Below are 13,452 nucleotides of genomic sequence, written 5' to 3' on the forward strand. Positions count from 1 at the left end.
AATTAAACATTGCAGAAGTTCAGAAGAAGAGTGCAAGAATCAACTCAAGTCCTGCGAGAACTGGAGATTTCCCTTAGAACAAACTATATCGGGTATGCTTCAATACTTTGATAAGTTTAATTTTCTGTCAATCTATGCAATCTTTGAAGATGGTTACTTTTAGCTTTTGATTTATATTTTCCAGGTATCTTTGCCTAAAAAAAAAATTACAAGTAAGCTTCCTATGTTCCCAATAGTTAAATATTGAACCTATTTGGAGTCTCACTAATATCCTTGTGACAGAGCAGACAATGACCTAAAATTTGTTTTATAGCATTCTGTTTAGGTAGAGTGGAATGTATTTATTTTGCCCTGTGAATGCAGAAACTCAAGAACAAGGGCAGGCCACCGGGCTTCTCAAATCTGCTAGCCTTCAATGCAACTGTGGCTGATCTGCACTGGCTGCAAAACCTCTTCTGTAACAGATCCCTAATGCTCTCAAGCCCTTGATGTTTCAAAAATTTATCCACCTCGACCTTGAAATACTTCTAAAGTCCTGGCCTACACAACCCTCTAGAATGGTCTGTTTGATGAATGGTAACCTTGTTCCTTCGTTTGAGACTCAAACATTGAACACAAACGTAACTGGAGCAGTCACATAATTACTGCTATAAGACCAGATCAGAGACCAGGCACATATGATGAGTGATTTGCTATGATGCAATAAAGCCTCTCCACCCTCTGTACAGTTGTTTGGATGAGTGCTGCTCTGATAACACTCCACTCCAGATACCCAGGGCAAAGTGGCCTGCTTATTTGTACCTTGTCCACTACTCTAAATATTAATTTCCCCTATGATTGACACAGTTGCGGCATTGACTACAAGGTACAAAATGGCTGAAACTATTGGGCCAAGGCTACTCTAACCACACGTCTGAACACATGACCTTTGCTATTAATATGAACCAGACAACAGACACATGAGAATTTCTGCAGGTTTTATACTTGGAAACACATTGTTGTTCATTTAGTGCTGCCAGGTCTAAATTCTGGAACACACTTCCCAACAACACAGGATAGACAATTGAGGAACATCATCTTCTCTAGGGATGGATTATAACAAAACCTTGCTTGTTGTATTGACTTCTTGTAATTAAACAGCTACAATTCTGAAACACTGTCACAGTTAAGGAGAGCCAATTTGTGCATAGCAAAGTCCCACGGGTGTGGTAATAAAATTTTGCTGAATGTAACTATCGAGCAGGACATTGAAAAGACTCCATTATTCATTTTGGAATTGTCCAACAATGCTTAGCTCTACTTTAAAAAAAAAAATGATATTTTCTTCGAGGCTGGAGTTCATCTAACATCCAAAAAGGACACACAGGTCTTCAGCCCATCTGTTTTAGCTGGTTTGTAACTGCAGTGGGCTTGCTGTTGAGGATGACAGTGGAGAGCCAGCATGCAGTGCATCCTTATGAGATGCAGCGGAGACTAAGTGCTCAGTAGTATGAAGACTTGTAGAATTTTTTAAAAAAGCTCATTCCAACAAAACTATGTATATGCTTAAAAGTTGATCACATGGCTTTGCTCCTCAGTGTCACGTCACTCAAAATTTATTTTGCTTAGATTTATGTTGTGCGCGTGGAATCTGAACAGACTGGATTGGACATTTCAACCTGCAATTCACATCATGATTTCCCTGCATCAGATAGATACCCATTGGAGACAGTTCCTCACGTAATCCACCTTTCAACTCCTTGTGACGTAAATTGGAGCTCCCATAGAAAATAATTGCCACTGAACATTCACCAAGTGAGAAGTATAGCATAATGTGTTCCATATTTTCATACCATTGAGAGGATCCAACTGCTGACATCAGATGACTTCACAAGTTGGCTCCAATTTCCCCCATTGTGACCTGGTGAAACATTAATTCTGCTTCTCCTCCCATAGACATTGCCAGACTATTTCACTTTTTCTGTCATTCTCTTTTTTTTCCAAAGATTCAATGGTACAATTTAATATCAGAGAATGTTTACTGTATACAACCTGAAATTCTTACTCTTCACGGACATCCACGGAACATGAGAAAAACCCCAAAGAATGAATGACAGAAAAGCATTAGAACCCCAACGAACCTCCTCCTCTCCCACACACAAGCATCAACCACTCCCTCCCCACCTGCATCAGCCCCCATCACCCACCATGCAAGCAATAGCAGGGCCCCCAAAGAGACAATGATCTCAAGGCCATCAAAAAAAAACACCGTTCATCCCAGTTTATTTGCCCAAATTTCCAGCATCTGCAATTTTTTCACTTTTCAGTTATCTGCTCCCGCTGTTGGGCTTGCAAGGAACTGTGCCTGGAAGGGCTGATTACTTTTAATGAGTGTTACACAGCAAAGGGGTGGAAGATGAATTGCATGATACTTCTGCCAGGAGCAATAAGGTCATCATCTAATGCACCTTTTGTGTTGGACACCATGCTAACACTGTTGCATCCCTGTTAACCACTTGAGTACAGAGTGGATCAATTTAATTAATGCTGTTATTAGCACTCGAAAAACAAGGGAGTTCCAATAATTTCCAATTCTTGAACCAACATTCAAAGTTAATTTTCCTCAACTCTCTGTCATTTGGCAAGGACATCTGTGGAATAAAGATGAATATCATTATGATGCACAAAAAGCCAGTGACGATTTGAGGTTGCAGAATTTGTATGGTTGTGGAGGGGAACACACATAAGAGTTGCTGGTGAACGCAGCAGGCCAGGCAGCATCTCCAGGAAGAGGCACAGTCGCGCCTCAGGCCGAGACCCTTCATCAGGACCCTGGCCTGCTGCGTTCACCAGCAACTTTTATGTGTGTTGCTTGAATTTCCAGGATCTGCAGAATTCCTGTTGTTTGGTTGTGGAGGGGAGTTTATTTTCCATCTTATGTTGTCCAAAACCTGGCGATGATTTGCTGATGTTAAATGGTAAATGTGAAGGGTATTTGGAGGAACTTGACTTTGTATGATCTCTTCATGACTTCAATATTCCAGAATGCTTCAAAACGAATAGAATACTTTTAGTACAGGCGTTGTTGTGCAGAAGGGAAGGTTAAAATTTTATTGTGAGACGTCATTTTAACGTTTGTTAACATGAAAGCAAAGTATATTTATACCTCATGAATTAATACATATTTTAAGACATTAATTTTGGTAAGGGATGTATAGGCTATGTGAATATTAGGCTGAAGTGCAAGATAGTAAATTATATGAGGGACTATTTACGTGGTCATTTTGATCAGTAGCCAAATATTTACATCATCTAAATAGTCCACAAGGGAACTATCATTGGCCTCTCTAAATTGCTATGTACCGTAAAGAATTTACATGGGTGACAGTAAATAATTGTTGACATTTAACATTTTAGTGCTGTCGGTTTCAGACCCATAGACTTTTGCAACTCTCACTAAAATTATAAACAGACTGGGAAGAAACTATATGTTTCAAGCCATGTTGTTGGGAGCATTCATCTGGGAATTTTATTTTAAATTAATTGAATACTCAGGATGCTGAAAGTGAACTAATTATTACGTTAGTTCCCATTTGGCCTCTTGTGTGAGGCTTTAATAAAATTCTCTCTTTGTCGATTTATTTTTCTGGGGTTCAAGATTGATAATTTCTTTGGATCTGAAAGAGCTAATCTGTGCCAAAATGCTTGCATGGATTATATCCCCAAAGTAGACAAGCCAGACAATGCTGTTTGGCTGTTTGGCAACCTCAATGTAAATTGAATTATAACTTCATGTATATGAATTGAACTGCAGCATTCTATAGCAGCAATAGCTTTACTAACGAATCTGATTTTTGTAATTGTTAATGCAAGATGCTGTCTATAAGTCCCTGCAGTATTTTGAACAAACTGTATAAAAGAAGACAGGAATATGAGCAACAACATGGAAGTTGCTTTAATATTCTTAAATAATCAAAATATATGTGGACTAACTAGATGAATTTTTTTTTGCACTGTTTTCCTATCTTGTACAAATATTTAAGTTATAACACCAAAGGTCCAGATTCACTGCGTGAAAGGAAATGATTCTGGAGTTTATCATAAGTGTACTGCAAATAAATCTCACTCCTGTCTCTAGCCTGTTACATATTCAGGATCTGACTCAAGAATTAGTCAGAGTACATTGAAGCACAGTAAAAGCCATAAAGGTCATTCTAATCTGTATCAGCCTGGACAATGATGCAAGAAGCATTCGTGTGCCATTATTTTTAAATCCCCATGGAATATATGACCTTCGATATGTGTGGCTTCATTAAAGGAACATTCTGGTTCAAGAAGTCAGCTTACTATTCCTGCAGGAAATGCTGGCTTTGTCATCATTGCCCAAATTGTGAAAAATGAATAAATATAAATAATCGTCTATTGTTAGAGCAGGTGATTTCTGAAAGATCAAGGATCAATTCTCAGCTCATTGCCCATTACATTGCCCATTACACTGCTGGCATTTAGGGCAGCAATAAATGTCCTTCATCTCTGGTGGTGTTCAGGGCTTCATTGTGTCAGTAACTTCCTCTTGGTTTTCACTACTGTCAGTCATTAAGTCCCAGGTGGAGACTCGGGGATACCATCACACTCAGATGTAGAAGCAACTTTGATGTGTGTTGCCCACTAATATATGGTTGGCCTAAGTAACAGACACAGCCCTCATTTTCCCATTATCTATTTTGTTCTTAACTATTATCTTCATCTCTAATATCAGCGCCATTCTGATCAAAGCGTCATTTTCAACATTCCTCTGCACTTCAGGCAAATCCTCCCCTCATCCAGCCCCTACCTTGTAAAATTCCTCATCAATCTCTATTTGAGCATCTTCTATTTCTTTGAAGCCTCGCTTCAAACCTGCATCCCTTGTGATGACCTCTCTCTTTGATTCAATATCCATCTGTTATGCTCCACTGTGACACCTCTCAACATAAAAATTGACACCCTCCCACCCTGATGTCAGATACGCACTTTTCAAAAAACTGCAGTTGATGGTGAATGAGCAGGGAAAAGAAATGGATTAATAGTAGTTGGCACGAAGTTTTAAAAAATACCCTAAATAAAGGCGAGAGCCCTAATTCAGAAAGTGAGACACATCTGAAATGACTACCTTGTATTCTCCATAAGATCTTTCAACATAAAGAAATACAACTACACCAGGTCCTGAGCATTTTCTCACAAAGGGCTTTTACCTGCACCTACTTGATCCTGCCAAGGGAACCACGAACTCATCATAGAGTTTGGAGGCTTGTGTGTCTCAATGACCCGGAGAGCTATGTTGGCTGGAGCCAGTGCTTTACTGCTTTGGCTTTTGGTAGGGTCACCAATACCAAACAGGTCAAAGGGGTCCTCCAGGGTTGGGGGTTCTGCTCAGGGCTCACAGCCCTGACTGGTCAAAAACAAAATCGTTACAGAAACAGCAGTTCATCAGGGTCCTGATGAAGGGTCTCGGCCTGAAACGTCGACTGCACCTCTTCCTACAGATGCTGCCTGGCCTGCTGCGATCACCAGCAACTTTGATGTGTGTTGCTTGAATTTCCAGCATCTGCAGAATTCCTGTTGTTTGTATATATTAGTGGGTATGGTCTACCAGGGATTCCCAACCTTTTTTTATGCCATGGACCAATATCATTCAGCAAAGGATCTGTGGACCCCAGGTTCAGAACCCCATGTGATGAAGTTAGGGAAACAAAATACTAAGCTGAGGTTTTTGGATTTGAAAGGCCGAGTCTGTGGTGAGGAGGGCAAATGCAATGTTAGCATTCATTTCAAGAGGACTAGAATATAAAAGCAAGGATATAACGTTGAGACTTTGAAAAGCACTGGTTAGGCCTCATGGTGTATTGTGAGCTGTTTTGGGCCCCTTGGAAAGGACGTGCTGAAACTGAAGAGGGATCAAAAGAGGTTCACAAAACGGTTCCAGGATCGAACAGCTTGTCATATAAACGGTGTTTGATGGCTCTGGGCCCGTATTCACGAGTTCAGAAGAATGGAGGAGTTGAGGTGACCTAATTGAAACCTATTGAATGGCAAAAGGCCTTGTTAGAGTGGATGTGGAGAGGATGCTTTCTGTGGTGGGAGAGTCTAAGACCAGAGGACACAGCCTCAAAATAGAGGGGCATCCTGTTCAAATGAAGATTTCCTTAGCCAGTGTGGTGAATCTGAGGAATTTGTTGCACAGGCGGCTGTGGAAGCTGAGTCTTTATGTATATTTAAGGCAGAGTTTGATAGATTCTTGATTGGTCAAGGCATGAGGGGATACAGAGAGAAGGCAGGAGGTTGGGGCTGAGAGGAGAAATGGATCTGCCATGATGAAATGGAGGAACAGATCCGATGGGCCAAATGGCCTAATTCTGCTCCTATATCTCATGGTCTGATGCCTGGAAATGATGGTGGTAAAAGTTGAACCGAGAGATTTTGCTCCTCTTGCTAGCCTGAGTTGTAAAATGTGGGCGTACTAACACTCCACTTAAGCTGGAAGATTGCATTATAAATTTGCAGGTCAGTCTACAGTAACATGATTACTCTTAATCTGCTGTTTTAACTTGGGACCAGCAGAGTGGAACAGTGCTAGGTTTCCTGCCAGGTCAGAGGTAAGATCAATTCCTCATTGGTCAGAAATATTCCAGTCTTACAGCTCTAGTTTAGTACTATTCCTCCAGGCTACTGTTTATAATTATCAAGAGGGAAATTCCATTTCAGCCATTTTGATGTATAATATTGGTTGCATGCTATTGAAGTTTGTTCTGAAAATCAACTGAGCTTTCTACTGTTACTCCAGGATGGACTGACTGCTCAGTTGGCTGCAGTCTCATCCGGGCCTTAAATTGATTTATTTATCTATCTGTCTATTTATTGAGACAACACAGAATAGGGCCCTTCCAGCCCTTTGAGCGAAGCCACCTAGCAATCCCCCAACTTAATGCTAGCCTATTCACAGAACAATTTACAATCAGCAGTTAACCTTCCAGGATAATCCATATAACCATATAATAATTACAGCACGGAAACAGGCCATCTAGGCCCTTCTAGTCCGTGCTGAACGCTTACTCTCACCTAGTCCCACCGACCCGCACTCAGCCCATAACCCTCCATTCCTTTCCTGTCCATATAGCTATCCAATTTTACTTTAAGTGACAATATCGAACCTGCCTCAACCACTTCTACTGGAAGCTCGTTCCACACAGCTACCACTTTCTGAGTAAAGAAGTTCCCCGTCGTGTTACCCCTAAACTTTTGCCCCCTAACTCTCAACTCACGTCCTCTTGTTTGAATCTCCCCTGCTGTCAATGGAAAAAGTCTATCTATCCACGTCAACTCTATCTATCCCCCTCATAATTTTAAATACCTCTATCAAGTCCCCCCTCAACCTTTTACATTCCAAAGAATAAAGACCCAACTTGTAACTTAGGTGCTGAAACCCAGGTAACATTCTAGTAAATCTTCTCTGTACTCTGTCTATTTTGTTGACATCTTTCCTATAATTTGGTGACCAGAACTGTGCACAATACTCCAAATTTGGCCTTACCAATGCCTTGTACAATTTTAACATTACATCCCAACTCTTATACTCAATGCTCTGATTAATAAAGGCCAGCATACCAAAAGCTTTCTTCACCACCCTATCCACATGAGATTCCACCTTCAGGGAACTATGCACTGTTATTCCTAGATCACTCTGTTCTACTGCACTCTTCAATGCCCTACAATTTACCATGTATGTCCTATTTTGATTGGCCCTACCAAAATGCAGCACCTCACACTTATCAGCATTAAACTCCATCTGCCATCTTTCAGCCCACTCTTCTAACTGGCCTAAATCTCTCTGCAAGCTTTGAAGGCCTACTTCATTATCCACAACGTCACCTATCTTAGTATCATCTGCATACTTACTAATCCAATTTACCACCTTATCATCCAGATCATTAATGTACATGACAAACAACATTGGACCCAGTACAGATCCCTGAGGCACACCACTAATCTCCGGCCTCCAACCTGACAAGCAGTTATCCACCACTACTCTCTGGCGTCTCCCATCCAGCCACTGTTGAATTCATTTTACTACTTCAATATTAATACCTAACAATTGAACCTTCCTAACTAACCTTCCGTGTGGAACCTTGTCAAAGGCCTTACTGAAGTCCATATATACAACATCCACCGCTTTACCCTCATCAACTTTCCTAGTAACCTCTTCAAAAAATTCAGTAAGATATGTCAAACATGACCTTCCACGCACAAATCCATGTTGACTGTTCCTAGTCAGACCCTGTCTATCCAGATAATTATATATACCATCTCTAAGAATACTTTCCATTAATTTACCCACCACTGGCGTCAAACTTACAGGCCGATAATTGCTAGGTTTACTCTTAAAACCCTTTTTAAACAATGGAACAACATGAGCAATATGCCAGTCCTCCGGCATCATCCCCATTTCTAATGACATGTGAAATATTTCTGTCAGAGCCCCTGCTGTTTCTACACTAACTTCCCTCAAGGTCCTAGGGAATATCCTGTCAGGACCCAGAGACTTATCCAGTTTTATATTCCTTAAAAGCGCCAATACTTCCTCTTAATCATCATAGTTTCCATAACTTCCCTACCTGTTTCCCTTACCTTACACAATTCAATATCCTTCTCCTTAGTAAATACTGAAGAAAAGAAATTGTTTAAAATCTCCCCCATCTCTATTGGTTCCACAAATAGCCGTCCACTCTGATTCTGTAAGGGACCAATTTTATTCCTCACTATCCTTTTGCTATTTATATAACTGTAGAAACCCTATGGATTTATTTTCACCTTACTTGCTAAAGCAACCTTGCATCTTCTTTTAGCTTTTCTAATTTCTTTCTTAAGATTCTTTTTACATTCTTTATATTCCTCGAGCACCTCATTTACTCCATGCTGCCTATATTTATTGTAGGTATCTCTCTTTTTCCCGAACCAAGTTCGGAAATCCATAAGATCTTCCAACATAAAGAAATACAACTACTCCAGATCTGGGCATTTTCTCACTATGGGCTTTTTTTTAATCTGCACCTACTTGATTCAGCCTCTAAGAGGACCACAGACTTGTGTTTGTTTATCTGGTACGTCTTTGGACTGTGGGGGAAAAGCGGAGCAGTCATAGGGGGAGTGTACAGAGTCCTCATGGGCAGTGATGGGGATTGAACCTGAGTCGCCTGAACTGTAAAGCGTTGTGCTGACTACCGTCCCACACCTTACACATTATGTTAAGGGTATATCTTATTGTCATCCCTTTACGTGAGGTTCGTCGTAATAGTGTCTATGTGCCTTCTGTTTTTTGTCCATATTGATTTGGATGGCAGATGAATGCTTTTCTGTAAAAACCCAAAATATCATCCATCATGCTCTCTTTGGTATGTGGCTTATTTTCAAAAGTGAATGATGTGTTATTCATCACTATGAGACCCTGAAGTTGATCAGATACCTGCCTGACAGATATATAAAAAAAAATCTATTAGGGGTGATGAATGTTTTCATTTTTGTCTTTTGTTTTCTCCTCTCTATCTGAAAGATTTTCCCCTTCCCTGATTAAAATGCAGTTAAAACAGGAAGGCCAGCATGTAGTAGAATTGTGAAACAGGAACAATCTGTTGCATGGTGGCATATGATGGTTCAATAAATTGCTCAGGCATAAACAAGTGGTGTGTTTTTTTTATTAAGATGAATGTTTTAAACAACATCTTGTCAGACCAAAGCCAAGAAACTGATCCGGTGACATGTACCTCATGTACAGGTTTCCCCTGCCATCCAAAGGTAGAGTGTTCCTATGAAACGGTTCGTAAGCCGGAATGTCGTAAAGCGAAGAAGCGATTACCATTTATTTGTATGGGAAAAATTTGTGAGCGTTCGCAGATCCAAAAAATAACCTACCAAATCATGCCAAATGACACATAAAATCTAAAATAACAGTAACATATAGTAAAAGCAGGAATGATATGATAAATACACAGCCTATATAAAGTAGAATTTTTTTTCTGCAATCATTGCTGCACTGTTCACCGTAGCGAAAATCTCACGCAAGCGCTCTCGGCAGAATCACTCTCTCCAGTAACCTTTAAGCTATGAAGCTGCCAAATCATACCAAATAACACATAAAAATACACAGCCTATATAAAGTAGAAATAATGCATGTACAGTGTAGTATCACTTACCGGAATCAGGAAGACAGCGAGCACACCGATGCTGTGTTAGGCGAAGTCGTCGGAGGTTGGGGTGGTGGGACACTGGGGTGTCATTTCATCGTCGTCTGTTTCCATCAGGGTAGGCAGGTCATCTTCTTCTATGTCTGCCTGCCTTGATGTCGAAGCTCGAGGTTCGTCATCTGCTGTGGCTGATGTGGAAGGCTTGAAAAACGACAATATGCTTGACTGCTTAGCCTCGCAGACTTTTCTATCATACAGTTCTTTGTAAACACTCAAACCATCCTGCAAATATGCCCTAAACCCTTTCAAAATTAAAGTCATACTTTTCTGCAATCATTGTTGTCATTTGCAACGAAAATCTCACGTTCAGTTGCTTCACGTTCAGTTCCTGGACGACTTCACTTTTGGTCCGTTCGCTACTGCATTCAGTTTCAATTGTTATCCTTTCCTCTTCCAATTGCATCAGCTCTCCATCTATCAGTTCATGGTCATGGGATGTCAAAAGCTCTTCAACATCATCTTCGTCAACATCCACAAGCCAAACTAACTTCGTCCTTACTTCGTTCACCACGATCGAAAGGCTTAATTATGTCTAGTTTTATGCTACGTGTAGCACCCTTACGAGCTCTTTTAGGCTTTTCCGATACCTTAGAACTCATCTTGCTAACGGGTACTCAAAATAAATCGACATAAAGCACAGATGCTCACAGGCACATGTTTAAGCAATGCTAGCTAGAATGCAATTCTGGGGGAGGAGCTTGGCTGCTCACCTTTTTGCGCACGCTGCCTTTTTTCGTAACAGTGAAAACACCTTCTGTTAGCGAAAACAGGTAACTAATGTAGGTCTTTCGTAACAGCGAGGTGTTGTAAAGCGAATGTTCGAAAAGCGGGGGGGCACCTGTATCATGTGTTTGCGTAATTAATGAGAGCTTGAGGACATAGCTAAATACAGAAATATGCCTATTTTGTTGTAAAGTAAATACTATTTTGTAAATCTGTGTGCAAAAAGTTTACCCAAGCCTGTCTCCCACTCTGAAATTTCATTTCCCTTATTGTCTGAGGCTAAATCTCCTGGCTGACCATGTTGGAATTTCAGATGTAGCCAAGTGCTACCAGATGTAGGATTCTTCTTTTCCCCTGATATCCTCACATGTACTGAAAATGAAGAGGAATCATTTACTCTGCTTTAAAGCCGCTGCTTATGCTGTGGTCAAGATTTTAATAGTTAATGAAAAACCATTTATATCAGGGTGGGGGGGGTGGTTGTGGGGTTCAAAGTGTGCTTGCACTGCCAAACCTCTGCCCATTAAGAGACTTGAATGAAAAATTAATTATAGTCAGGGCTCCAAAGGATGCAGGTCTGTATTTGTGCTGCATCATGTTCAGATTTACGAATTTAAGGGCTTTGAATAAAAGGAGTTGTAGCATCTCCACCCCAATAGAAAAACTATATTCGAAATGCAGGCTTGAAGTGACCTGTGCTTTAAAGTGTAAAGAAATCTTTACACCTTTAGTTTTAAAGATCGAGGGGGCAGTGTTCATTAGAGTAAATGTACTTTTGGTTTACAAATCTGATTTATTTTTTGGAGTTGAAGATTCCCTGCCCCAGCAGTTTGATTAAAAAATTTCATTTCAACATCTTCTTTCCCTGACACATGAATCTGTTGTCTTGATTTAGCTATGGGCCGACTTCCATAATGTATAGAATAATGCTGAAATTTAAATGCTCCAGGTCTGGTGGCTCCTGACGTAAAGTGAGTTATGAAATCCTGTGGTGTTGTTAAGGAAAAAGGTCATGAAAATGGTTTAGTTTTGGTGGTCTGGTGGTGGGGGGAGAGGGGTGTCAGGAGAAAATTTACTATCGAAGAGGTCGTTATGCTTGATTATCCATTTCTAATAATTTCACTATATCAGCAAAAGATACAGACCAGAAACGCCTGAGGTTTATCATTTTTGCATTATATTTTTGATGGACTGGGCTAAGATTAACTATTAAGACTTGTTTTTTTGTGAAGCTATATGTCCTTATACGTATGCCCATTTTGTTTTCTTTCACAGTTGGGTGAGAGAATTTTTGAATGAAGAGAACCAAGGTCTAGACATACTGGTGGAGTACCTCTCCTTCGCACAGTGTGCAGTTACGTAAGTAGTCCTTTTGAGCATCAGCCAGTAAGAAGTTTGTTGAATGTAGTATGAAGCTAAGCGAGACAAAAATATCAAAGAGAATACCAAAAGTATTTTCAGATATATAAAGAGTAAAAGAGAGGCCAGGGTGGTTATTGGACCACTGGAAAACTGTCACTGGGGAAGTAGTAACGAGGTCAAGGAAATGGTGGGCAAACTGAATAAATATTTTGCATTAGCCTTCACTGTGGAAGACACTAGCAGTATGCCGGAAGTTCAAGAGTGTCAGGGTGCAGAAGGGAGTGCAGTTGCCATTAATAGGGAGAACGTACTTTGGAAGCTGGAGGGTCTCCCTGTAGATAAGTCACCTGGACCAGATGGACTGTACTCCTGGGTTCTGAAAAGGTTAGCTGAAGAGATTGTGGAGGCATTAGTAATGATTTTTCAAGAGTCAATCGATGCTGGCATCGTTCTTCTGGTCTGGATTGCAAATATCACTCCACTCTTCAAGAAGGGAGGAAGGCAGGAGACAAGAAATTCTAGGCCATCTCGTCTGACTACAGTGGTCGGGAAGATGTTGGAGTCTAGTATTAAGGATTAAGTTTCAGGGTACTTGAAAGCACATGATAAAATAGATTGTCAGCATGGTTTCCTTAAAGCGAAATCTTGCCTGACAAGTCTGATGGAATTCTTTGAGAAAATAACAGGCAGGATGGACAAAGGGGAGTCAGTGGATGTAGCTTACCTTGATTTTCAAAATGCCTTTGACAAGGTGCCACACATGAGGCTGCCTAATAAGATATGAGCCCATGGCATTCTAAGAAAGCTACTAGCCTGGATAGAAATATGGCTCACTGGCAGGAGGCAAAGAGTGGGTATAAAGAGGGCACCTTCTGATTGGCTGATGTTGAGTAGTGGTCCACAGGGGTCTGTGTCAGAACCTCATCTTTTTACGTTATATGTCAATGATTTGGATGATGGAATTGATGGCTTTCTTTTGCAGTCAATAAAAAGATTGGTGGAGGGGAAGGTAGTGTTGAGGAATCAGGGAGTCTGCAGAAGGATTGAGACAGATTAGGAGAATGGACAAAGGCAGATAGAATACAGTTTCAGGAAGTGTACGGTCATGCAC

The 13,452-nt window shown here is 40.6% G+C and overlaps 1 protein-coding gene across 7 annotated transcripts in view; it reads left to right on the top strand.

The window, feature by feature from the left end:
• fmnl2a (formin-like 2a) overlaps positions 1–13,452 on the top strand; it is a 242,760-nt gene that overhangs the window by 156,250 nt on the left and 73,058 nt on the right. For all 7 annotated transcript variants that reach the window (XR_011886450.1, XM_072261943.1, XM_072261942.1 and 4 more), the window contains exons 4-5: positions 16–92; positions 12,255–12,338. Coding sequence is in view for 6 of the 7 variants with exons in the window: in XM_072261943.1 (XP_072118044.1) it covers positions 16–92; positions 12,255–12,338 (161 nt within the window). In the remaining variant the exon portion in view is untranslated. The remainder of the gene's footprint in view (positions 1–15; positions 93–12,254; positions 12,339–13,452) is intronic.

The sequence above is a fragment of the Mobula birostris genome, chromosome 6 (genome assembly GCF_030028105.1).
Source record: "Mobula birostris isolate sMobBir1 chromosome 6, sMobBir1.hap1, whole genome shotgun sequence".
Taxonomy (NCBI): Eukaryota; Metazoa; Chordata; class Chondrichthyes; order Myliobatiformes; family Myliobatidae; genus Mobula; species Mobula birostris.